This window comes from Hoplias malabaricus, chromosome 4 (assembly GCF_029633855.1).
Source record: "Hoplias malabaricus isolate fHopMal1 chromosome 4, fHopMal1.hap1, whole genome shotgun sequence".
Lineage (NCBI taxonomy): Eukaryota > Metazoa > Chordata > Actinopteri > Characiformes > Erythrinidae > Hoplias > Hoplias malabaricus.
The window spans coordinates 2,085,539-2,112,956 of record NC_089803.1 but is presented as its reverse complement, the minus strand read 5'-3'; the positions used below and the strand labels follow the sequence as shown (position 1 = coordinate 2,112,956).

The following is a 27,418-nucleotide window of genomic DNA, read 5'->3' as shown; positions in this document are numbered from 1 at the left end:
AACTAATAGTGCAGAATGAATGCTTAGTGCCCTTGGCCATTCTCAGACAACCCCCAAGGAGTTTTCCCATCCACATCCACTCATGTGACACCAGGGTTCTGTTCCAAAGCCTAGTGAGCTCCCTAGATAGGCTGACTACATACACTATCCTCATGAGGCAGATTATTGAGACGCTGTAGTTAGAGAGTGATGGAGTCACGGCTTGTTCCCGCCCACCACACAAAACCGGTGTTTACTTTCCTCAGCGGCTAGCGTCGCCTCAGAGTTTCAGTGAAGTCTAATCTTCCTGCTTTTATCCTGATTGTAGTTACTTTTGGTCTGGGAGAAGAGATGGGAGTTGTTCTGGCGTTGCATCCTGGGACTGACTTTGCGGCTGAGGAAGTGTTCTGCCTTAAAATTTGGCCAGAGTTAGATATCTCAGTAGAGAGCACAGTGAGGAGCACGTTCACTGTGATTTAAAATCCTCTCTAGTTAGACAGCTAACTAGGATTAGGACAGACCCCAGGTCTGCCACAGAAGCAGTCAGAGTGAGTGAGAAGTTACACCCCTCCCCTCTAGAGCTATTTTCTCAGCACTGTAAGGCTCTAAAGCCCTGCTGGAAGTGGATGAGGGTCTCAGGGGGAAGGCTGCTGGAATTAAGCACTGACCACGTCTCCTCAGTGATGGACGTCCAGAGTCTGTGCACCGTTAACATCACTGCAGGACAAGGGAGTTTCTCCAAAGTCCCTAAAGTGCTCCCACACTCCCCTCCAGTGTCTCGCTGGTATTCTCACCCTCAGAAACAGCTGATGACACTCCCCCTGCTGCCCACCGCAGGACGTGGGTTTCTTCAGTACAGTCCTGGTCCTCTGCTAATGATGCTGCATTGTTTATTTTTCCATGGAGACGCCACTGAACATAATTCTGTGATTCATCTCTCTCTCAGCTCAGTGTTATTTCTTTTGAGGAGTGTAAATATTTATTGTTAAGATTTGGTGAATGATCTTCTGTGATGTGTCTGAAATTTGTCACAGTCTGTTTTCAACTGCAGTTTCAGACAGTGAATGAATGAATGAATGTTTTCAACAGTGCTAAATAAACTGAAGCTAAACTATGACTTTATCATTATTACAACCTACATGTGTGTTGGTCATACACCGTGATACCTCTGTGAATATATACTTGAAATATATATTTATCTATTGTGTTTATAGCGTTGACCTTATCCAAACTCTTATGATCTCTTTATAATTAGCTTAAGCAATTAAAACGTTAATAATTAGTTTGAGAATGGATAATAGTCAAGCTAAGTGAGTACTTCAGGATTTTCAGGAATTTTAATGAACAAACTGTGCACACTGTAATTTCAAATAATGAAAGTTTTATTAACAAAGAGAAGGATATTTAATTAACATAGCGTGATCTTGAAATTTCACGGCATCAACGCAGGGGAAGCCGATTCGACTTTAAAGATAAGCTAGGCACTCTGGCTTGTGACTAAAGTGTTGCTAACTGAGGTTTAATTAATACAAAATTTTATCAAGAGACTTGATTCAATTTTCAGCTCTGGGAATGCGTAGGTTTAGCTTACTTTTTCGTCGATTCTCACCACTCGTTGAGTACAGAGGCTCTCTGAGGTCCTGGGAGTGAAGGCGTCTCACTTGGTTTCGCGGTTCTCCCGCGGAAGTTTCCAGGCTGAGACAGCGTGGAGGTCTTTCTTCGTCGGTTGAGTCGTCTCGGGCGTACTCGGAGCGTGATGACGCAGGCGGCAGGATCCTCTCTTTGGCTTACTGTCTTGAGCAGGAGTGTCCAACCATATGGACGTTTTGGATGAAAAGTTTCGCTAGTTACTGCAGATCCAGAACTGAAAATCGATTCAATAAACTTACTTATTCTACGACTTTTCTTTTATCTCGGCGGTGTTTCTTACTCTGGCCACGAATAAGTTCACCTGCTTTGATCAGTCGTGAGATTAAACTTAGATTGGGCGATAAAACATAAACACGATTAAAAGAAAAGAAGATATTCAAATCACTCGACGTATTAGTAAGGCTTCATACTCTAGCTAATTCAAGACGTCTCTTGTGAGCTTTAGTGAAGTCTTTTAAGGTTCTTCTTTGTTTCCGTTCGTCGGCGTGAAGAGTAGAAAGCGTCTCGCTTGGAGAGGTTTGGGGCTTGAAGAGATGAAACAAAGAGACCGCGTGCAGGCGTTCAGAGCGGAAGCGAAGTTAAGAGTCAGAGAGACAAAGAGTTGAGATGAGTTGAGCTTCCGATCTTCTGAGCTGAACCGCTGAACTGCTGCACTTCGAACTTCTTCCTGTTGCGAAATGTGTTGTTCTTCGCAACTTGTGTCCCAACTCAACTGATCTGTGTGCCGAGCTGAACTTCTTTTCAAAGCCAGCGCGGTCACGCCCTAATGGGAGGTGTCCTTTTTCCGATTGGGTGCGAGTTCGGGGCTCACGTGACTCTCACGAGAGAGAGAGAGAGGAGGGGGAGTTTGAATCAGAGATTCACACAGAAGGAATATAAATTTCGCGTATTGAAATTTCTTATACATGTTAGTAATATACAACAATGAGCGTCCTGGATTATTAATATCAAACATTTACATAAGATTTCATCTTGGGTACGTTGTGTTTACGTCCCATTTACGATGATATGTTAGAAAAACATTAATCCGTTTTCTCTAGTCAGAGACAGAAACTTTCTTTCATGATAGAAACAGTAGCACACATCATTTCATTAGAAGGTGGACGTTCATCTGAGGACACAGAAAGTGACATTTATACATATTGTTTATGCATATTAATCAGAATTTGATTTTATTTTCGTTATTGTTTAGGCGACCCCGAGCGAGGCGTAGTTTCACCAGTGTCCATTTGGGGTCGCTGTTGGTCCATGCCGTTGATCCATGCTGTTCGTCCGGTGCGGATGGTTAACGAGAGGTCACGTCGAGTTCAATCAGTTTGACCATCTGGGCTGTCTGTTTAGTGGGCTCGAGATAAGGACTGAGACACTTAGGAGCCACTGTCATATACGGCTTATGACTCCCCACTCTTGTTTGATGTCCTTTTGGTCTAAGAGCATCATAAAGTGGATTTGTTATCTTTATGTTTCTGAAGGGAGGAAGGGTGTCGTAGCCAGGTTCTGGTCAATCTTTTGATGTAGACCTTATGTGCGTGCGTGTGTGTGGGGGGGGCTGTAAGGTCTTTGCACTCCCACGGTTTGTGGAATGTTAATTCTGTCGCAGACACACACACAATCCTGTGGAATGTTGGATTCTGCCGCAGACGAAAATCCTGGTCAGAGAGGACAGTTCTTTAATGAAGAACTTTTCATTTCTCGATCTATACTCCACTACATGTGTTACAACTGAAAGACTAATTTGCATTAATTAAAAGCATTAATTTGATGAAAATCCATATGAACACCTATTTTATTGATTATAACAATAGTTATGTATGTTATATTTATGGCTAAACTAAACCTACATTAATGTATTTAACCTGTGATTGTTTCCTGTTTTTATTAGAACTGGCTCCTTCTTCTCATCGAAAGCTGAAATCAACCCTGAAGGAAAAGTCCCAGAAAATTAATGAAGGAGTCTCTAATCCTGGAAGCTCGGCTCTTCTAAATGAGACCTACACAGATCTGTACATCACAGAGGGACGGAGTGGAGAGGTCAATACTGAACATGAGGTCAGACAGATTGAGACAGTGTCCAGGAGACCAGCAGCACAGGAGAAACCCATCAAATGCAGCCAGCTCTTTAAAGATAAAGCCATCAGAAGTGTGCTGACTAAAGGAGTGGCTGGAATTGGAAAAACAGTCTCTGTGCAGAAGGTCATTCTGGACTGGGCCGAAGGAAAAGAAAACCAGGACGTCCTCTTCATATTTCCACTTCCTTTCAGAGAGCTGAACCTGATAAAAGAGAAAAGGCTTAGTCTGATGGAGCTTCTTCATCAGTTTTTCAGAGACACAAAAGAATTAAAACCAAGAGACTATGATCTCTACAGAGTCCTGTTCATCTTTGTGTCCTTACGACCTTTAAAAAGTAAATGTTTTAAAAGATTCATTTGTCATGATATCAAAAGATAACTCGAGTGACGCTTGTGGATTAAAAACAGTTTAATATGCTACAGAGGGCAAACTAAAAGCATAAACATAAAAGTCTGAAGTCAAGCCAAAAATACGAACAATCAATCAAACAGATCCAAGGAGCAAACCCAAAGAGAAAAAAAAATAGAAACAATAGAAAAGCTCTGAATGCACAGATAAGGTAATACTCTTAAACAATCTTAACCAACACTGTATTTAAATACTCTGTCTAACGAGCATGAAGGAGAAACAGGGGTGATTGATATTCATGAGATTTGGAACAGTGAAAAGATTTCAGATAAGTGGAGGTGGTCATGTGATACTGCTGAGGATTCTGGGAATAACATCCTTCTTGTTCATTTTCAGTGAGAGTCCAGAGAGTCATCTGATGATCATAGGATGGGAATCTTTAGAGCAAGATACACATTATTATAATGTTTGTACTCAGGACACTGTAATATCACCTGAGTGACTCTACTATAGACATGGATACAATATGGAAATAGACCAAATCATTATAATTCGACTGGTTTTGAACTTGATAAGTGATAAGCAGGCATGCCCTTCATGGCGATCAGAATGAGGAAAACAGTCCTGAGGTCCTGGTAGCACAGCCCCATGACTACTGTGCTCCGTGAGACTAATAGCTCCACCAACACTGATCTTTCCCCTATGGGGGGGGGGGGGGGGGGAACAGACTCGACCTCAATGAGGGAGAATTGGAGCTTTTCTTGCTCCTGATTGGCTGTTTCCTGTACCTTGATATTGACAACACAAAGACTTGACCATCCCTGGTGAGTGAATATCCCAGGATTCTGAATCATACTTTGCAATATAAAAGATTATATGTTACACAAAGTAATATCATTAAGAAAAAAACAACCATGTTCTATATAATTATTAACCAACTAAACACATAGTATGTGGCTACCTTGGTTCTACATAAATTCATAAACAAAAATGACTTTAAACACATGTAAATTAATTCCACCCATTTTGATTGTCAAAACGGGATTAATTTCAGACCGTTGTGCACATGTACAACTTGTTTTCCATGAAAGAACTTTGGGATGTTTGAGTCTTTTAGAGTTAGCAGTCTTTAAAAAGGTGTAAGAGGGCATTGTGTTTCAATCAAGATTGAGTCTCTGTGTCTCTCTGCATTCTTTTCTTGACCCTGGGGGTCCTTAAGTCATAAAAAAGGGTCATTGGAGGTGGTTTTACGAGCCTGCTCTGGAGGTTTATCTCACCTTACATCTGCTAGTGTGGAGATGTCTCTGAAACGAGTTAAAGTTTGGGTACTTAAAATTAAAACTCTCAAAAAGTCACAATTTCTTATTAGGAATTAATACACATTCATCATATCATACTACATCAGATGATCATAGGATGGGAATCTTTAGAGCTAGATGCACATTATTATGTTTGTACTCAGGACACTGTAATATCACCTGAGTGACTCTACTACAGACATAGATACAATATGGAAATGGACCAATCATTATAATTCGACTGGTTTTGAACTTAGTTATAATAAATGCTTTTCCACGGCACACATGTCTTGCTGCAGTGATAAGCAGGCATGCCCTTCATGGCGATCAGAATAAGGAAAACAGTCTGTCTGGATGTGTGCTGAGGTCCTGGTAGCACAGCCCCGTGACTCCTGTGCTCCGTGAGACTAATAGCTCCATCAACACCGATCTTTCCCCTTCCAAGGGTATACAGTCCAGCCCCAGAAATAGGGAGGAATGGTGATGATGGGGGGCAGATGGGCAGTAGAAGCTCAATACGGAGTTGTATTGTCTCTATTTGGAGCACAGTGAAACACAACAATGACAGTGTGAATGAGAGGGTAAATAGGACCTGTAATTATTAATTCTGAGGTCACATCTTGAAAATAAAAATAAAAGTTCCATAAACAGTCGGTGGCATCTGGTATCACACAGTTCAATCACACGTCTCCAAATTCCCAAGCACTACACAATTCAGCTTTAAGGATATTTTTTACATTAAATTTGACCCAATACAATAATTAAATCCCAATCTCTGAAGGTAATCCCTCACTCAGTGCTAACCTTTCTGGTTCTGGGTGAACGCAGAGATGTTTCTGGACAGAACTCTGACGACTAAAACTCTTCCCACACTCTGAACAGTGATACGGTTTCTCTCCTGTGTGAATGCGCTGGTGTTTTTTGAGATTACCCTGTTCAGTAAAACTCTTCCCACACTCTGAACAGTGATATGGTTTCTCTCCTGTGTGAATGCGCTGGTGTCTTTGGAGACTACCCTGTTCAGTAAAACTCATCCCACACTCTGAACAATGATACGGTTTCTCTCCTGTATGAATGCGCTGGTGTTTTTTGAGATTACTCTGTTGAGTAAAACTCATCCCACACTCTGAACAGTGATACGGTTTCTCTCCTGTGTGAATGCGCTGGTGTGTTTGGAGACTACCCTGTACAGTAAAACTCTTCCCACACTCTGAACAGTGATACAGTTTCTCTCCTGTGTGAATGCGCCGGTGTGTTTTGAGATGACCCTGTTCAGTAAAACTCTTCCCACACTCTGAACAGTGATACGGTTTCTCTCCTGTGTGAATGCGCTGGTGTCTTTGGAGACTACCCTGTTCAGTAAAACTCTTCCCACACTCTGAACAGTGATACGGTTTCTCTCCTGTGTGAATGCGCTGGTGTTTTTTGAGATTACTCTGTTGAGTAAAACTTATCCCACACTCTGAACAGTGATACGGTTTCTCTCCTGTGTGAATGCGCTGGTGTGTTTTGAGACTACCCTGTTCAGTAAAACTCATCCCACACTCTGAACAGTGATACGGTTTCTCTCCTGTGTGAATGCGCTGGTGTGTTTTGAGATGACCCTGTTCAGTAAAACTCTTCCCACACTCTGAACAGTGATACGGTTTCTCTCCTGTGTGAATGCGCTGGTGTTTTTTGAGACTACCCTGTTCAGTAAAACTCATCCCACACTCTGAACAGTGATACGGTTTCTCTCCTGTGTGAATGCGCTGGTGTTTTTTGAGATTACTCTGTTGAGTAAAACTCATCCCACACTCTGAACAGTGATACGGTTTCTCTCCTGTGTGAATGCGCTGGTGTCTTTGGAGATGACCGTGTTCAGTAAAACTCTTCCCACACTCTGAACATTGATACGGTTTCTCTCCTGTGTGAATGCGCTGGTGTTTTTTGAGACTACTCTGTACAGTAAAACTCTTCCCACAGTCTGAACAGTGATACGGTTTCTCTCCTGTGTGAATGCGCTGGTGTTTTTTGAGACTACCCTGTTCAGTAAAACTCTTCCCACACTCTGAACAGTGATACGGTTTCTCTCCTGTGTGAATGCGCTGGTGTCTTTGGAGAGTACTCTGTTCAGTAAAACTCTTCCCACAGTCTGAACAGTGATACGGTTTCTGTCCTGTGTGAATGTGTTGGTGTTTTTTGAGACTACCCTGTTCAGTAAAACTCTTCCCACACTCTGAACAGTGATACGGTTTCTGTCCTGTGTGAATGTGCTGGTGTTTTTTGAGACTACCCTGTTCAGTAAAACTCATCCCACACTCTGAACAGTGATACGGTTTCTCTCCTGTGTGAATGCGCTGGTGTCTTTGCAGATGGCTCTGTTTAGTAAAACTCCTCCCACACTCTCCACAGTCATAAGTTTTCCGTTTGTTTTCACTTGTCTGAGATTTCCTGTTGGATGTGTGAGTGTGGGGAGTATCCAAGGATGCTTCCTGAGAACTGGAGCTTCTGTCTTCCATATCCTCACATTTAATCCCTCCTGATCTCAACATTATGATATATTCCACTTGGAAATGTTTCTTGATGCACCTGTGGAAAAACTTGAACAACAGGAGCCAGAGAATGTATCCAAAGAGATGGTCTTCTGTCCTGGAAGACAATAAAAAAACAGAGATAAATTAGTTAAATTCACTCTCCCCCGGCTCTCTGTTGGTGACCAATATTCTCCTAAATTTGTAGTCAGTTCCACCTCAAGCACTGCTACTGAAACAGCAAAAAATAAGTCACTGCTGACAACTCATGGTGCAGGAATAGAGCAACATCTAAGTCTGGGCAATATAAGTGCAAATCAATATCACGATTAATTGTACATTTTACCACGATTACGATTAATGAACAATTACTTTGTTTTTGTATTTTTGACCCTCATAGTTTAGTGCTCAAATTTGCTCCAGTATTAAATATGGGAGTTTTTTCTTATGTCACTGAGAGATTGTTTACATTTAACTTATGTTCAGTGTCGTCTTAATTATACTCAAAACACAGCACGTCCAAAACCAGACACTAGCTGGCCGAGTCACTTGGTCTGATTTGGCATTTAGGTTGGGTCCATATGGCAGATAGGGGCAGAATCACGTGACTACAGCTGGGTAGTGTGGAGGGAGTACATGAACACACAGTTGGGACATAACAGAATAAAAATAATCAATATAATTGATATAGACAAGTTAGAAATTCTAAATGTGAATTTCGATGAATTGCCCAGGTATCTTCAGTAAAACACGGTTTATATATGGGGTGTAAATATCTTAAACGCGTTTATCTTCAATAAAACACAGAATAAACGGGGTGTAAATATGTTAAACACATTTATCTTCCGTAAAACACGGTATAAACGGTTGTAGGGACTCTCTTTGTTAGGAGTAGCCGCAGCCAGGAAGGTCTGGACACAAAATTGGATTATAACCCCAAAAATAACGCACAAACAGACGAGGTCCGATTAATATGAAACAATCTTTTATTTTGCACAACACCATGAAATATCTCCCTATATTTGACCTAATCCTCCTCTACAGCTACTCCAGGAAGTCATCAAAAGTGGACCAAAACTACTAGTTATATAAGGAATAACGAGTATTCAGGTTATACAAAGGGAAATCCCACGCCAAACATTAAAGAACACTATAAAACTACACTCTTATGTAATAATTAAAAGTACGTAAGAAGTTGTGAAAATCTGAGAGTCAGTATGAATAATTAGTCCCCTAAATACACCACAAAACGGGCAACACACAGTTTATCATCATCAGCATGGACTCAATAAAAATAGTCTGACCAGGACCGGACTGACCAGGCTCAATCTGGAAGGTCCCCAGACAAAGCCTGCGTAGGTTCCACTTCGAGCAGCGCCCGATGAACTCCTCCACGCCCGACGCTCCTCTGCCCACCGGAAAATATCACAGTCCAGGGCCGTTCACCCTTTCACCTCCGCTCCCCACAATCAACAACGGCCGCAACAGGTCCCCAGTCCGACGCGCACACACACCAGGCCCCGACCTCATCCTCTCTCCTGTCTCAACCTGGAAGCCTCTCAAAACGCAATCGCGACCCGGATGTCCCCTCTCAGAGGTCGCTCCCCCCTTAAAAGTGTCTAACCCCACCCCTTTTCTTAATCATTCTTACACGGTGTGTACATATCTTGAACGCGTTTATCTTCAGTAAAACACGGTATAAACGTAGTGTACATATCTTAAACGTGTTAATCTTCAGTAAATCACGGTATAAACGTAGTGTACATATCTTAAACACGTTTATCTTCAGTAAAACACGGTATAAACGAGGTGTAAATATCTTAAACTCGTTTATCTTCAGTAAAACACTGTATAAACGAGGTGTAAATATCTTAAACTCGTTTATCTTCAGTAAAACACGGTATAAACGTAGTGTACATATCTTAAACGTGTTAATCTTCAGTAAATCACGGTATAAACGTAGTGTACATATCTTAAACACGTTTATCTTCAGTAAAACACGGTATAAACGAGGTGTAAATATCTTAAACTCGTTTATCTTCAGTAAAACACGGTATAAACGAGGTGTAAATATCTTAAACTCGTTTATCTTCAGTAAAACACGGTATAAACGGGGTGTAAATATCTTAAACGTGTTAATCTTCAGTAAATCACGGTATAAACGTAGTGTACATATCTTAAACACGTTTATCTTCAGTAAAACACGGTATAAACGAGGTGTTAATATCTTAAACTCGTTTATCTTCAGTAAAACACTGTATAAACGAGGTGTAAATATCTTAAACTCGTTTATCTTCAGTAAAACACGGTATAAACGAGGTGTAAATATCTTAAACACGTTTATCTTCAGTAAAACACGGTATAAACGAGGTGTAAATATCTTAAACGCGTTTATCTTCAGTAAAACACGGTATAAACGAGGTGTAAATATCTTAAACTCGTTTATCTTCAGTAAAACACGGTATAAACGTAGTGTACATATCTTAAACGTGTTAATCTTCAGTAAATCACGGTATAAACGTAGTGTACATATCTTAAACACGTTTATCTTCAGTAAAACACGGTATAAACGAGGTGTAAATATCTTAAACTCGTTTATCTTCAGTAAAACACGGTATAAACGAGGTGTAAATATCTTAAACTCGTTTATCTTCAGTAAAACACGGTATAAACGGGGTGTAAATATCTTAAACGTGTTAATCTTCAGTAAATCACGGTATAAACGTAGTGTACATATCTTAAACACGTTTATCTTCAGTAAAACACGGTATAAACGAGGTGTAAATATCTTAAACTCGTTTATCTTCAGTAAAACACGGTATAAACGAGGTGTAAATATCTTAAACTCGTTTATCTTCAGTAAAACACGGTATAAACGAGGTGTAAATATCTTAAACTCGTTTATCTTCAGTAAAACACGGTATAAACGGGGTGTAAATATCTTAAACACGTTTATCTTCAGTAAAACACGGTATAAACGAGGTGTAAATATCTTAAACGCGTTTATCTTCAGTAAAACACGGTATAAACGTAGTGTAAATATCTTAAACTCGTTTATCTTCAGTAAAATACGGTATAAACGTAGTGTACATATCTTAAACGTGTTAATCTTCAGTAAATCACGGTATAAACGTAGTGTACATATCTTAAACACGTTTATCTTCAGTAAAACACGGTATAAACGAGGTGTAAATATCTTAAACGCGTTTATCTTCAGTAAAACACGGTATAAACGAGGTGTAAATATCTTAAACGCGTTAATCTTCAGTAAAACACGGTATAAACGTAGTGTACATATCTTAAACACGTTTATCTTCAGTAAAACACGGTATAAACGAGGTGTACATATCTTAAACACGTTTATCTTCAGTAAAACACGGTATAAACGAGGTGTAAATATCTTAAACGCGTTTATCTTCAGTAAAACACGGTATAAACGAGGTGTAAATATCTTAAACGCGTTAATCTTCAGTAAAACACGGTATAAACGAGGTGTAAATATCTTAAACGCGTTTATCTTCAGTAAAACACGGTATAAACGAGGTGTAAATATCTTAAACGCGTTAATCTTCAGTAAAACACGGTATAAACGTAGTGTACATATCTTAAACACGTTTATCTTCAGTAAAACACGGTATAAACGAGGTGTAAATATCTTAAACGCGTTTATCTTCAGTAAAACACGGTATAAACGAGGTGTAAATATCTTAAACGCGTTAATCTTCAGTAAAACACGGTATAAACGAGGTGTAAATATCTTAAACGCGTTTATCTTCAGTAAAACACGGTATAAACGAGGTGTAAATATCTTAAACGCGTTTATCTTCAGTAAAACACGGTATAAACGAGGTGTAAATATCTTAAACGCGTTTATCTTCAGTAAAACACGGTGTAAATATCTTAAACACGTTTATCTTCAGTAAAACACGGTATAAACGGGGTGTAAATATCTTAAACGCGTTTATCTTCAGTAAAACACGGTGTAAATATCTTAAACACGTTTATCTTCAGTAAAACACGGTATAAACGAGGTGTAACACATCTTTACCTTCAGTAAAAAAAAAAACAGGACTTGATTTCTCTCCAACACACAGCTCTGCTTCTGCTTCTGCTTCTGCTTCTGCTTCTCTCTCTCTCTCTCTCTCTCACACACACACACACACCACAACGCCCGCCACCTCTCACACGATTGGCTAGAAAATCATAACAGCTGCTCTCCTATTGGACAGTGACAACAGAGACAGCGCCCTCAGTCCAGAGCATCATTCCAATAGGTTGTTTTCAGTCATGTGGTTATTCCATACAGTGGGCCGGAAAATAACGTGCATGGCATGCATTTGGGGCCAAAATCGTCTTAAACCTAAAGCCTGTACGCCTAAAAATATGACGTGTACAGAGGAGAAGTATGTGCGTGTTGTTGTATTGAGAGGTGTTTCTTTTATGTCTACAGAATTCTTTTTCAGTGTACAGCATGTTTTTACATCTAAAGAGGTTGTTTTCACATGTACAGACGGCATATTTTTAGGTCTACGGAGTTTTATTTTTTTGTTTGCTTGATTTTGGGTTCTTTGTTTATTTAATTTATATTATTTACCTGTACAGACGTTACTCTACAACATCTTGACCTTTTCACTGAAGTTGCAACATTTTGCCAGTAGATGGTGGTATTTACTTACATATTGAATAATGTTGCAAAGTTAACATAAGTGTTTTATTAACCTGCTGCTTTATTTCTTTATAATCTGTAGGATAATTTACTTTAGTCTGAACACTTTAGATGTGATTTTTATGATAAATGTAGTGTGATGAATATATACATTTATAGTATTAAACACCACACTATTGCTTTCAACAAGCAATTAATTTAATTAGTTCCTCAACAAGTAGCTTGATGCTACGTCAGCAGAGTCAGTATAAACAGCTGCTGACAATCCAGAGCCGGGACCAGGCCGCAGACAGACAGGCTAAAATGACCGTCTGCGAACTGCGTTGAGGCGTCACCTAGTTTCATCTGGATTGAAACTATGCCTTTGCCCCGAATTAAATGTAAAGGTAGAAAAACTCAATCAGCTCGTTTCAACAACCTAATCAATATTAAATCATATTCAGATGATAGCAGCAACACCTCAGATTAGATTTAGATCAGATGAATATTCAGCACTAAACTGAGCCACCTGAGCTAGACTATAATTATGAACATAGGCCAAGATTATCAGGCAAAGGAGGTGAAGTATGTGTAATTTACCAAAATACTCTTCTCTCTTGCTCTCGTGGGAGGCGGTCGCATTTTCTTCCTCTCCGCTCCTTATCTCTCCTGCTCACTTCTGTGGTCTTGTCTTGTCTACCCAGGGTCTCTCTAACGCCGCTCTTCGAATTACAATTTAGAAATGGAATTGATCAGCTGGTCTCTCAACGCTATTGACACCATCTTCTCAAGAAGAAGTTTGGGCACGGGGGAGCCCTCCTGTCCTGATGGAACGACGCTGGCTGGATATGCCATGGATGGATGGGAGAAGTGGCGCGTGGTATGTCTGGCGCCTCTCTCCATTGAGGACATCGAAGATGTATACCTATTTGGATTTATGATCGTGGGATTTCTGCTGATTGGATTAGGTGGTGCCCTGGTCTATCGGAAAATTAGAAGAGTTGAGTCAGTTGTAAACAGCCCAAAGAAACTGACCAACATTATTGATGGGATGGGCAGAGCCGTTGGCGCACAGACTGGGACTGTGAGTAGAAGCTTGGATTCCATCAAGGAGCAACTAACGGCTTTGAACGCCAAGATTGAACGTCTGGAAGACCAGTGAAAAATTGGAACTTTGAATCAGAGGGACTATAGCAAAAAATTCAGCTCACATCTCTGATTCTAACAAGCTGAACTTTATCTGTTTTGGCTGCCCCTGCTATCAGTGGCCTTGGCTGCTAATAGTCTCAAGTCCTCCAGAAGGAACGGTCGTCATGGAGATCTGCTGCACCTCCCCTGTCTGAGCTGGGGCTCAAGGACACGTGACCGCTACTACATCTGGACATTTTCATGAACTGAACCTGGTCCCCCCCTTTCCCGGTTGAACACGCCTCCTACTGCTTTTTGTCTACGTCACTGAAACTATTTTTGTGTACTGCTTTGTGTGCTAAAGGTGTTGTTTTTTTCAAGATCACACACTGTGCTTCTTGGGCACAGTGTGGGACCTTCATTTTTTTACCACCACTTCCCCAATGTTAATCTAGCTGTTTCTTCTAACTATATGATGGCGCGGGTAACCTGCTGCGGTCGCGTCTGTTGCACTCACCTAACCCCTGTTTATGTGAGTGTACAGACGGAAGCTAATTTCGCTGCAATGTTGTACTTGTATAACTTTGTATGTGACAATAAATATCTATCTATCTATCTACTCTAGATATCAGTCATAAACAATGTGACACCTTCACTTCTTTTGAGTTTCTCTCCACCATTATGACAAATTCGCTCACAAAAAAAGAAGACATTTTTATTCTGTAACATTTACAGACCTCTAGGGCTCTACTCAGAATTTCTAAAAGAATTCAGTGATTTCGCTGCAAACCTAGCTGTGTGCAATCACAAAGTTATAATTGTAGGAGATTTCAATATCCAATCCAATAGGATTTTACTCCAATCCTAGACTCTGTTGGCATTACTCAAAAAGTAACAGTACCTACACACTATTGTAGTCACACTTCAGACTTAGTTTTGACACTAGGTCTTAACATAGACAAACTTAATATTATACCACAATCTTCAGCAATCTCTGACCATTAACTAATTTCATATGAGCTACGTCTTAGCCATGATATATGTATAACACAATAATAAGACATGCAAAGCTTTATACACATTTTATTTTTTCAATAATTATATAGAAACCACAAAGTAATTATTGTTCTCTCCTTCTTACACCATTTATACAGGGAAACAACAGAGAATGGCTGGATTGTGTAGTTCCACACAGTTCACTCCTTCTTACAGTGTAACTACAGTGAAACAATGGGGAGTGGACTGGAATATGTAGTTCCTCACAGTTCTCTGCTTCTTACACTGTAAATACAAGGAAACAACAGGGAGTGGGCTGGATTATGCAGACAACTGCTTTCCTGGTTTACTCTGTAAATACACAAAAACAACAGGGAGTGAGCTTTAGTTGTGTGTTGTGTTGTTCAAGATTTGCTCTGACATCGTATTGAAGACACCACTCATCACAGTAAGGTGGACCATTTATTTTCCTTGTCTACACAAAGTGCACAAACGTTGGTTAAACAATGTTAACAAATACCAATTTAAGATAATTATATTCAACAAAATATATCATATAATATAATATGTTCTACGAACAATCAGTATACATGGTATAAACAGTACTTCATAATTTACATTCTACCTTAAATTACCTTAACTGACCTCAGACTCAATCGTGAGTAAGAGTAAACATATTTAAAAGATATAAAACAATAATTTAATTGCACAAAACCTACTCAATATATACCTAGATGACAATGGTTCAAATCTTACTTAACGGAACATTATCAGTTTGTAAAAGTAAACAATCTATCTTTCAATTATTCTGAAGTAAGGTTTGGAACTCCACAAGGCTCTATTTTAGGCCCATTATTATTTACATTATGTATGTTACCGCTAGGCACATTTATAAGAAACCATGACATTAACTTTCACTGTTACGCAGATGACACAGATGTATATTTCAGCCAAGCCCGATGACAAACACAGATTAAAGGAAATAGAGGACTGTGTAAAAGACGTGAAAGGCTGGATGTTGCGTAACTTCCTCCTTCTAAACAGCAACAAAACAGAGGTCCTGCTTTTGGGTCCAAAGTTGGCAAGAAATAATTTATCAGATTTAATTTTAAATCTCGCTGACTTTCCAGTTAAACCTGGTTCAGCAGCAAAAAATCTTGGTGTCATAATTGACCCAGATTTATCATGTGATCAGCACATAGGCAGTAATCACTAGGACAGCTTTTTTACATCTTCACAACATCGCCACGATTAGAAATGACTTATCCCTGCAGGACACAGAAACATTAGTACATGCCTTTATTACTTCAAGGCTTGACTACTGTAACGCACTACTGTCAGGACGCACCAGCAGCAATTTAAGAAAACTTCAACTAGATCAAAATGCTGCAGCCAGGGTCCTCACTAAAACTAGAGAATGTGAACATATCAGTCCAGTTCTATCATCACTTCATTGGCTGCCTGTTAAATTCCGCATCGATTACAAAATTCTGTTATTAACGTATAAAGCTCTACATGGGCTCACTCCTGAATACCTTCAATATACTATTTCCTATTATGAGCCTCCACGATTACTCAGATCACAGAGTACTGGACTTTTAACAGTTCTCAGAATTCAGAAGTCCTCAGCTGGGGGAAGAACTTTTTATTATAAAGCCCCCAACTCTGGAATGATCTTCCAGAAAATGTTAGGGACTCAGACACAGTCACAATCTTCAAATCTAGGCTAAAAACTCATTTATTTAGTTTAGCCTTTGGTAGTTTTCTGCTTTACATACACCTAAACAGATTAAAAATTAAATTAAAAATAATTTTAAGATTTTAATAATTTTAAGACCAGCTGCCCATGCTCCAGCCACCACCACTTGCCTTGGAGCTGCTCGCCCTCTACACTGAAGTTTTCACAGACTCTTAACTGTTACTACCAGTAGATTGATGAGAGGAGGATAGGTCCCCCTTGTGAGCCTTGGTTCCTCCCAAGTTTTCCTCCTCAGCTGAGGGAGTGTTTCCTTGCAAATGTCGCCCTTGGCCTCACTCTCCTGGGGATTTTTACATTCTTCACATTTTTATATTTCATGTTAAAACTTTGTCTTTACTGGAATTCTGTGAAGCTGCTTTGTGACATCAGTTGTAAAAGGCACTATACAAATAAATTTGATTTCATTCTACTAAAATCACTTACTTTAACCAGCTTAATATGATTCCTTTGTTCAGTTATCATGTTTGTTACGACCTTGTCAAGGGGAAAGGGGCCATGGCAGTGTATGTGGTGATTGACTGACAGTAAATGTATGATGAGAAGAAATGAAAAGAACAAAATACTCAAATTGGTTGACAATCAAAGTGAAGACAAACATTGATACAACAACTTCAGGAGTGACCCAGGCCATAACAACAAACAAAAACCCAGCTGAACAAATAAATACCTTACCCAGCAGTGAACCAATGCAAAACACAAAAATATGCTTCCCTAACTCCCTGACATCTGAACACAGAATAAAAAAAACCCTTGTTCCCAAACAAAACGGCAGCCACTCCCTACACTGTCTATGTTTACAATATTTCTACAATCTGCAAAAAAGTCAAAAGCCAGAGGCAGAAATCAGCATCGAGGAACGAGATAACAAAGTGAGGTACATGATAAAACACACACACAAAGTAAGAACAAACATCAGCAGTACAAAAAGCAAGGATTTCTCTCCTGGGATTCATTCCAATACAGTGCTATATCTGAATGTTTGAAGAACCAAAGCACGGCATAGGGAATTGGAGGGACTGGAAAACAGTGGAACTGTAAGGAAGACAAACACACACCACATACATAGACACACATATACAGACACACACAGAAAGAACATACCAAGGCACATAACATGATTTAGACATTTTTCACATGGTGTTGTAGTTGATGTAACTTCAATTCATTCAGTTCTACTCAAACATCAATTTCAGCAAACTGTATCTTATTTAAATTCAAAGTCCATAGCTGATTACCTTTCATATAAAATCAGAACTCCATCAAATCTAACGTTTATACAAAATATTTATATAGATCTAGAGAAGCTTTATGTGGCAATGTGTGGAGGAGTGGTCAGAAAGTTACCTGAGAGAGGTGTTGATGAGGTGTAAAAAGGCTTGGAAAACAGGTAAACCTCCCTTTATAAGTGTTTATTGTGACACAAAATAAATTTTTAAAAAAATCAGCAACAAAACACATATATACAACGAATATGGCCAAACAATATCTACAATATTTACATTAATTACACTGTAAGAGTTTAATACTACAGTGGGATAGTTGCTACCACCTCATAGCTCCATAACAACTCTGCAGCGAAGCACTGCAGTCGGGGAGATAGTGTGCGCCCCTGCCTTTAAATAATAAAGATAGTCGTACTATATGTCCTTGTGTGTATATATGTATGAGTCAATTCTGCAAAAGATGCCAAGCTCTAAAACAGTTTCTGTCTGATTGCATGCAAAGGTAGACATCACATTTACTTTGGTTTTCCATGATGGTGGCTGAACACAGTAATAAATTAAATGTGAGTAATTGCCCTGTGAGGCAAGGCAAGGCAAGGCAAGGCAAGTTTATTTATAGAGCACCTTTCATACAGAAGCAATTCAAAGTGCTTTACAGAAAAAGAAATTACATTAAAAGCCAGAGTAAAATCATAAATTCCAATAAGACAATTACATAAAAAGAGTAAAATGATTAAAATGATTAAAACAATTTAAAATGACAATAAATGAAAAGAAATAAAAGAAATAAAATGCCGTTACAGAAAAGTGCAGAATATTTTAAACTGAGCTGTAAGCCTGCTCAAACAGGAGTGTTTTAAGTCTTGATTTAAATGTGTCTAACGTTGGGGCACTTCTAATATTCTCAGACAGCTGGTTCCATTTAAAAGTGGCATAGTAGCTAAACGCTGCCTCTCCATGTTTAGTTTTGACCCGAGGCAGGACTAACTGACTAGTTCCTAAAGATCTGAGATCTCTGCTCGGCTCATATCTCTGTAGCTGTTACAGCCTGTCTAGGTAGGCCGCAACATAAAGTAAAAAGTAAAAAAAAAGTATATATGTCTCCCCCAACTCCTCACACTTCAGTCCCACCAGACCAAGGAAACGACAGGTTCACCAGAATTCAGTCTCCAAATGTTTTATTTACTCCAAGATGACAATGGAAGCAAAACTTCAGGAGTGGTCTAAGCCTAAAATAAACAAATCCCATTCCACCCAATATATATAACTTACCTACCCAAATCAATAAAGAAAGAAAATACAAAAACATTACCTAACTCCCTAACATAAACAGAATGCAAGTCAACCCCTTTAATGAAAATAAATAAGGCTACACCCCCTACAGCTTCCAAATGAGTAGGAGAACTATGAGGTTAACACCACATTAGACAGCTGACTCACACACAATAGCATGAGCTGAATCACAAACAATAGTATGTTCACAGATGCACATACACACAAGCTTTAGTCTGGCAGGAAGAAGCAATGACCAGGAGGAAGAGGAGGAGCATCTTTCAGTCATCCAGCAGGGCTTTAAATCTGTTCCGCCTTAATCCTGTCAGCCAACCGGAGCACGGTTCCAGCAGCAAATCAGCAGCAGCACCTGTGGCATTTACTCAGGATAGAGAAACAACACAAATAAGTCACCAGACGTAACACCCCCACCCTACAGAATCAAACAACATGTTTGAAACTATAAAATTAAACACGTGACAAAGCATCAGCAACTATATTTTCACTTCCCTTTTTATGATGTATCTCTAGTGGGAAAGATTGTACCAACAATGACCATCTCAAAAGACGTTGATTATGATTGCTCATTCGGTTAAGGAAGACCAGTGGGTTGTGGTCAGTGTAAACCACTATCGGCACTGAACTTGATCCAACATAAACTTCGAAATGTTGCAAAGCCAACAAAAGAGCTAACGTTTCCTTTTCGATAGTACTATAGTTTAACTGATGTTTGTTGAATTTCTTTGAAAAATAACAAACAGGATGGTCAATGCCTTGGTGATCTTCCTGTAGCAATACAGCCCCTGCACCTGTCCCACTTGCATCTACTTCAAGTTTAAAAGGTATCTCAAAATTTGGTGCAGTAAGGACTGGAGAGTTACACAAAACAGCTTTGATGGCGTCAAAAGCTAATTTACACTCTGGAGACCACATGAATAGCTGTCCCTTCTGAAGTAGGTCAGTAAGAGGAGACACTAGACTAGAAAAGTTTCTACAAAACGCACGATAAAACCCAGCCATTCCTAAAAATCTCCTTAACTCACGCCGGTTAGTAGGGGCAGGAAAATCCAAAATGGCAGAAATCTTGGCCTGTACATGACAAGAACGACAGAAATTTGAAACATCACTCTTGAGTCCCGGCCAAAAGAAATGTCTTAAAATACGGTCATAAGTCTTAGTAACTCCTAAATGACCAGAAAATGCATTCTCATGTGCTAGGCTCAAAACAGGACCTCTATAAGCCTCTGGAATAACAATCTGATGGATAGTGTTCCAACCCAAATCAGAGGTTCCTGTAGGTGTCCACTTTCGTTTCAAAATTCCCTCACTGACATAATAAGCAACCGCTAATTTATTTATATCCCCCTCCGGAACAGTTTTAGCAAAACACAAGGCTAAAGATGCATCACCTTGCTGAGCTTCAATCAGCTGCTTTCTCCCAATTTTTAACCCTGTCATAATCACTTCCCCAAAAATTTTTTTATCACCACTTGCTTTTGTCTCCTTCACAACTGGTGGACCTTGAGGTGCCATAAATGTCCCTAAAAGGGGTACCTCTGGAGTTTTACGAGCTTGAGCCCTTGTTACCACACAACCAGGGAACAAAGATAAAATTTTTGGATCGACGTCACCAGTTTCAGGCATCACACTCACTTCTGGCAAAGGAAACACTTTTCCTCCAGCCAAATCGTTCCCAAGAATGAGGGAGACACCTGCAACTGGCAACCTATCTCGCACAGCAACCTTCACAAGACCTTTAACTAACCCAGATTTCAAATAAATCGTGTGCAAGGGAACTTGCAGATGACCCATCTCAATACCCCGTACCAAAACAGAAGACCCACAAAACGTCTTTTCGGAGAAGGGCAACACACTTTCTAAAATAAACGACTGAGCAGCTCCGGTATCTCGTAATATTTTAACAGGATGTAAATCATGATCCTGCTCTACAATTGAAACCCACCCATTCAATAAAAAAGGCTTATACCCGTCATCCAGGCAAGGTTTGGAACTTTGCAAAGACGACAAGGCATCCGATTGTGCCAGACCCACACTTTTGAGATGCTGTTTGTTTCTTTTCTTTTGCCAGGCTTTACACTCAGCGATCAAATGTCCAGGTTTACAACAAAAGAAACAAACACGTGTCTCACCATCATTATGACCCTTTTGAAACACTTTAGGTGGTACCTCACATTTTTCTGGAGCAACAAACGCAGCATGTGGTAATGTGCAATCCTTTCTTACCACACGGTCAGACCGTACAGGCGATGTAAAAACAGTTTTATGAGTCAACACAAACTCATCTGCATACACCGCTGCATCTGCCAGAGAAATAACTTTCTTCTCATTTAGATGAACCACAATATTTTCATGAACAGCATTTTTAAAATCCTCCAATAAAATGAGTTCCTGTAACTGTTCAAAACTGGTAACATTAGAGGCACTACACCACTTCTCAAATAAAGTCCGTTTCTCACGTGCAAACTCCACATATGTCTGGCTGGCGGTTTTCACCTTCATTCTAAAGTTTTGGCGGTAAGCTTCAGGCACAAGCTCATATGCATGTAAAATACTGCTTTTCACTACCTCATAATCCAAACTCTGACTTAAAGATAACGCTGCGCATACCTCTTGAGCTTTTCCCTCCAGCTTGCATTGCAACAACAGAGGCCAGACTTCCTTAGGCCAATGCAAAACAGAGGCAATTCGTTCAAAAGCAGGAAAATAAGAATCCACATCTGATTCTCTAAAATGAGGTACTAGCTTAATATGCTTACCTACATCAAATGCAGCAACCGGTTCTGGTGATGTCACAGAAGAATGAGCAGCAGCTGGCAAAGGAATAAACAGGGTAGAAGGTGTGGAAGCAGGGCCAGAAGGAGTAGAAGTAGGACCAGGAAGAATGGAAACAGGGCCAGAAGCTCTCCTATCGGTAGTCTCTGAAGAAGCACCCAGCGGTAGTAGCAAAGGGTCACCAGTTGCAGTACCTGCACCTGAAGGCCCAGTCTGCAACTGGTATAACCTCAGAGCCTTCTCAGCTTCAATCTCCAGAGCCCTCACCTTCAGAAATTGTATCTCACGCTCCTGCCGTCGTGTCTCCAATTCCAACTCCTTAAGGCGCACTGCTATCAGAGGATCAGATGGTTTTGATCCCGTACTAGGCGATACCGCACTGATAGTGGACTCCTCCACAACCAGTGAGAAAGCACCTGCACCCTCACCTGCAACCTGCGCACTGACTGCCACCTCTCCATCCGGCAACACCTTTAAAGCAACCAATTTCTCAAGTAAAGCAGTTTTAATCTCCTCCCTCTTACCATGACGAGGAACAGACACCTGATAAGCCTCAGCAATCGAGACTAGATCCTTTCTACGGTAAGTATCCAATTTCCCACGAGAAGGAGACCTAACAAAATCAGCCACATCCATACTGAAGCCTCAAACCATAGAAGTTCACCCCCACCAAAAAAAAACCAGCCAGACAGACACAGTCCGACAGACCACAACAAGAAAAGCAGAAAGCTCCCCCTGCCAAAAAAAACCCAAAGAGGACGAGCCCCCAATTTATGTTACAGCCTGTCTAGGTAGGCCGCAACATAAAGTAAAAAGGAAAAAAAAAAAGTATATATGTCTCCCCCAACTCCTCACACTTCAGTCCCACCAGACCAAGGAAACGACAGGTTCACCAGAATTCAGTCTCCAAATGTTTTATTTACTCCAAGATGACAATGGAAGCAAAACTTCAGGAGTGGTCTAAGCCTAAAATAAACAAATCCCATTCCACCCAATATATATAACTTACCTACCCAAATCAATAAAGAAAGAAAATACAAAAACATTACCTAACTCCCTAACATAAACAGAATGCAAGTCAACCCCTTTAATGAAAATAAATAAGGCTACACCCCCTACAGCTTCCAAATGAGTAGGAGAACTATGAGGTTAACACCACATTAGACAGCTGACTCACACACAATAGCATGAGCTGAATCACAAACAATAGTATGTTCACAGATGCACATACACACAAGCTTTAGTCTGGCAGGAAGAAGCAATGACCAGGAGGAAGAGGAGGAGCATCTTTCAGTCATCCAGCAGGGCTTTAAATCTGTTCCGCCTTAATCCTGTCAGCCAACCGGAGCACGGTTCCAGCAGCAAATCAGCAGCAGCACCTGTGGCATTTACTCAGGATAGAGAAACAACACAAATAAGTCACCAGACGTAACAGTAGCAGATCTGATAAATACACTGGTCCTACCCCATTTAAACATTTATAAACCAGTAATAACACCTTAAAGTCTATTCTGTAACAGACTGGTATCCAGTGTAAGGATTTGAGGATGGGGGTGATATGATCTCTTCTCTTGCTCCGAGTGAGAACTCTGGCAGCTGCATTTTGAATCAGCTGAAGCTGTTTAATGGTCTTTTTTGGAAGTCCAGCTAAGAGACCATTACAGTAATCAATCCTGCTAGAAATAAAAGCATGGATAAGTTTCTCCAGGTCTGGATTAGTCAGAAAATCTCTAATCTTACTGATGTTCTTAAGATGGTAAAATGCTGATCTAGTAACCGCTTTAATATGACTACTAAAACTGAGATCTGAGTCCATTAATACACCAAGGTTGCGAGCCAGTTCTTTAGATTTGAGGGCTCTCGAGTCCAGATACGTAGCCAATCTTTGTCTCTCAGTGCTATTCCCAAATAGTATAATCTCAGTTTTATCTTTATTCAGCTGCAGAAAATTGTGTCCCATCCAGTTTGTGATGTGTTCAAGGCACTTGCTTAATAAGTCAACTGGGCCAGAGTCGTTTGGGGACAGGGCCATGTAAATCTGAGTATCATCTGCATAGCTGTGATAGGACAGCCCATAGTCCTGTAGAATCTGGCCAAGAGGAAGCATATATAAATTAAATAAAAGTGGACCAAGAATAGAGCCCTGGGGGACACCACAGGTTACTGGCATGTTCTCTGAAATATTATTTTCTATTTCTACAAAGTAGTTCCTGCCTTCCAGGTAAGAAATGAACCACTTCAGGACTGTTCCTGAGAGTCCAACCCAGTTTGCGAGTCTATCTATAAGAATCTTATGGTCAATGGTATCAAAGGCAGCACTAAGGTCAAGAAGTAATAGAAGAGATACCTTTCCAGCCTCTGTATTTAAGCGGATGTCATTAATTACCTTGATTAGAGCAGTCTCAGTGCTGTGATTAGACCGGAACCCAGACTGGAATTTGTCTAGGCTACTGTTAATGGACAAGAAACTAGTGATTTGCCTGAAAACTATTTTCTCAATGATTTTGCCAATGAACGGTAAATTAGAAATTGGCCTGTAGTTACTTATCTGAGAAGATTCTAAATTGTTCTTTTTTAGAAGAGGCTTTACAACTGCAGTTTTTAGTGAGCTCGGAAAAACCCCCGACATGAGTGAGGTGTTTACAATGTGGAGTATGTCTAGTGCTATAGTGTGAAACACACTCTTTAAAAAATTGGTTGGTAGTGTGTCAAGACTGCAAGTGGATGATTTGAGATGATTAACTGTGTCAATTAAAATATTACTATCAACAGTACTGAACTCTGACATTTTAATTAAGGAGTTTTTATGAGGTGATGGAGAGGGTACATACTCATTGTTGGATATAGATGTACTAATCGCTTGTCTGATATTCTGGATTTTAGTGTTGAAAAAGAATGCAAACTCATTACATCTCTCAGTTGATACTAATTCAGGGGCCATCGGTGTGGGTGAGTTAGTAAGTCTGTTGACCACGGTGAAGAGGATTTTGCTGTTGTTAGTGTTATTGTTGATGATGCTAGAGAAATAGGATTGTCGTGTTTTGCATATTGTCGCGTTGTATTGACGTAGCCTATCTTTGTAGATTTCTTTGTGAATATGAAGACTTGTTTTACGCCATCTGCGTTCTGCCTTGCGACACTCCCTCTTTTGGATTTGAACAACAGAAGCATTTCTCCATGGTGCTTTCTGTTTGCAAGACATGGCCTTCATTTTAACTGGCGCAATCTCATCCATTACACTGACAATTTTTGTATTAAAACTATTCAGGAGATCATCAACAGAGTTGGATCGTTCACATGGTGTAGTGCACATTTTACTCATGAAAAGTGTAGCTGTGCAGTCCTTTATAATCCTTTTCTTGACACAAACTCTTCTATCTCTGATGACTGGTGAGGCCCACATATCAAAGAACACACAGTAGTGATCTGACAGTGCAACGTCCTTCACAGTCTCTGATATGTTGAGACTCTTTGAGATAACAATATCCAGCGTGTGACCATGACAATGAGTACTCCCTGTAACATGCTGTGAAAGGCCAAAAGAGTCCAATATGGCAAGTAGTTCCTTGGCAAAACAGTCCTTGGGATTGTCGATATGTATGTTAAAGTCACCAGCAATAACAAAATGGTCAAAGTCTGTAGAAATAAAGGACAGCATCTCTGTAAATTCATCAATAAAATTAGCACTGTACTTCGGAGGCCTGTAGACAGTTACTAGTAATATATGTGGTGTCCCTTTCAGAACTACACAGAGATTCTCAAATGTTGTGAAGTCACCAAATGATAACTGCTTGCACTGAAAAGAACCATGGAACAAAGCAGCTAGACCTCCACCTTTTCTGCTGGCACGAGATGCATTTAAAAAATGAAAATCTGGAGGAGCCGACTCCAATAAAACAGTTGCAGCACTACATTCATTTAGCCAAGTCTCAGTTAAAAGTATAAAATCAAGCCCATGTGCTGTAATAAAATCGTTAATTAAGTGTGATTTGTTTGTGAGAGATCTGATATTTAGAAGAGCTAACTTAGTAACTCGTGCACTTTGCCACAGAATCTCTGTCTCACATTTTATATGCTGTAGATTGGCTACATTCACAGAATCTGACCTGAACTCTCTGTTCTTTCTCTCTCTGATAAGTACTGGAATGGGAGAGATTACAGGCATCAAAGGTCCAAGCTTGTTTTGAAAACATGTACTGCTGACATCATCACTGCAGCAGCCAGGACCTGAAAAACATCACTTTTCTTTGCCCTTATCAGCTGACGAAGCTGTGTGAAGCTCCTGCTGGCGATGGGGCCGTGAGCGAAGCTGCCTTTCCGGGGGTTGAGGAGCTTGTCTTTTCCGTTGAGGTGCTCTAGGTGGTGATGGAGTGTGATTATTCTTAGGGGACAGTCTGGGGGACTGCAGTGGGGACGTGGCAGTAGATGATGGTGGAGTAGAAGCTGGGGTGGTTCTTCTTTGCACCTGAGGGCTGGCTGACAGGGAAAGTGACAGCCTTGTCCCAGCCGAAACCAGCAGTAACAAAGATTTACATAGCAGTATATATTGCAGCAGCCCCTGCAAATATTTAGTAATAGCTCAAGTACAGTATTTACACTGTTGTTTATTTACTGTATTGTGAAGAAAGGTGATGGAAAAGTTTACATTTGCACATTCAAGGGACTGAGAGAGAGAAGAAAATGTATTATCTCTTATCCTTACTGGCAGCTCATCCTAAACATCTCCCTCTTTGGAGCACAGACACAGAACATACGTATAAACTCAGAACAGTGAACATCTCTTAATGCTGCACTTAAGACCATGTGTTTAAAATATACGTCACTGCTTTAGCCAGCATTCGTCTGATTGCTGGTTCATGTCATATCCACCCATGACCTCTTCCTGGTCACTCAGATCTTCTTTATCTCCAACTGTCCTCCTTGTCATTCTCAGATCACCTTTAGTCTGCAGATGTCTCATTCTCTTCTTGCTTTTGGAACTCAGAAACAGCTTTAGCATCATCTCTGTTTGTCCTGCTTCTATTTTGTAGTCATCCTCATCTCGGATGTGATAGCTTCCTCCTTGACTGATCACTGATCAGTTTCTGACTCTCTTGTTCAAATAACTGGAGAATGCCAAGCTCTATTTGTCTTTTTTCATTTCGCTTTTCTCCTTGATGAAGTACCTCCATTGTTTTAACTACATCTGGGTTAGTGTCCCCTCTACCGGTCATGGTTGGTCTATGTCAGGCCATCGTTTATAACATTTTTCTGATATTTTTACAATGCTTTTTATTAAAGGATTATTTTTCTTAACTATTTCAACAGTTGTAACCCCCTTTGAAGCATTAGTGCATTCATGGATTAATAATGGCTTAATATGTTCCCAGCTTACACTTTTTAAATAATTTCTCCCCCTTTTTCCTCTGTTTATAGGCCACTATATTACCACAATCAACAGAAATTAAACCTAAATTGAATTTGCCAACTTCAGAGAAATCAAACCTTTAATATGCCATACACCTTGTGTCAGTTCTCTCCATATAAGACCATCATCCAGTTCCACTGACCAAAAAATTACCCCAAACAGTGTGCCTCTGTTTTATCAAACTATTGTATTCAAAGAGAACCCAAACAAATGACTGCTCCACCCACTCACTCTCCCCCACTATGTTAAATTTATCTCATATTTCCCATTTATTTTAGATTATTACTATTACTTTTATCTCTGCTGTGCTCACACACAACTCCAGACAAGCACCACA

At 40.1% G+C, this 27,418-nt stretch overlaps 2 protein-coding genes across 2 annotated transcripts in view; one reads left to right on the top strand and one right to left on the bottom strand.

Annotated features, from left to right (window-relative positions):
- The window catches only part of LOC136694219 (zinc finger protein 850-like), a 517,486-nt gene that overhangs the window by 108,627 nt on the left and 381,441 nt on the right, over positions 1–27,418 (top strand). The gene's annotated exons all lie outside the window — the stretch shown is intronic.
- LOC136694231 (zinc finger protein 420-like) lies at positions 4,103–7,860 on the bottom strand. The gene has a single exon (XM_066667624.1). The coding sequence runs from the start codon at positions 7,844–7,846 to the stop codon at positions 6,107–6,109; it is 1,740 nt and encodes a 579-aa protein (XP_066523721.1). The 5' UTR covers positions 7,847–7,860; the 3' UTR covers positions 4,103–6,106.

Coding starts and splice junctions, on each gene's coding strand:
- LOC136694231 (XM_066667624.1), bottom strand. CDS start 7,846: ATGGAAGACAGAAGCTCCAGTTCTCAGGAAGCATCCTTGGATACTCCC.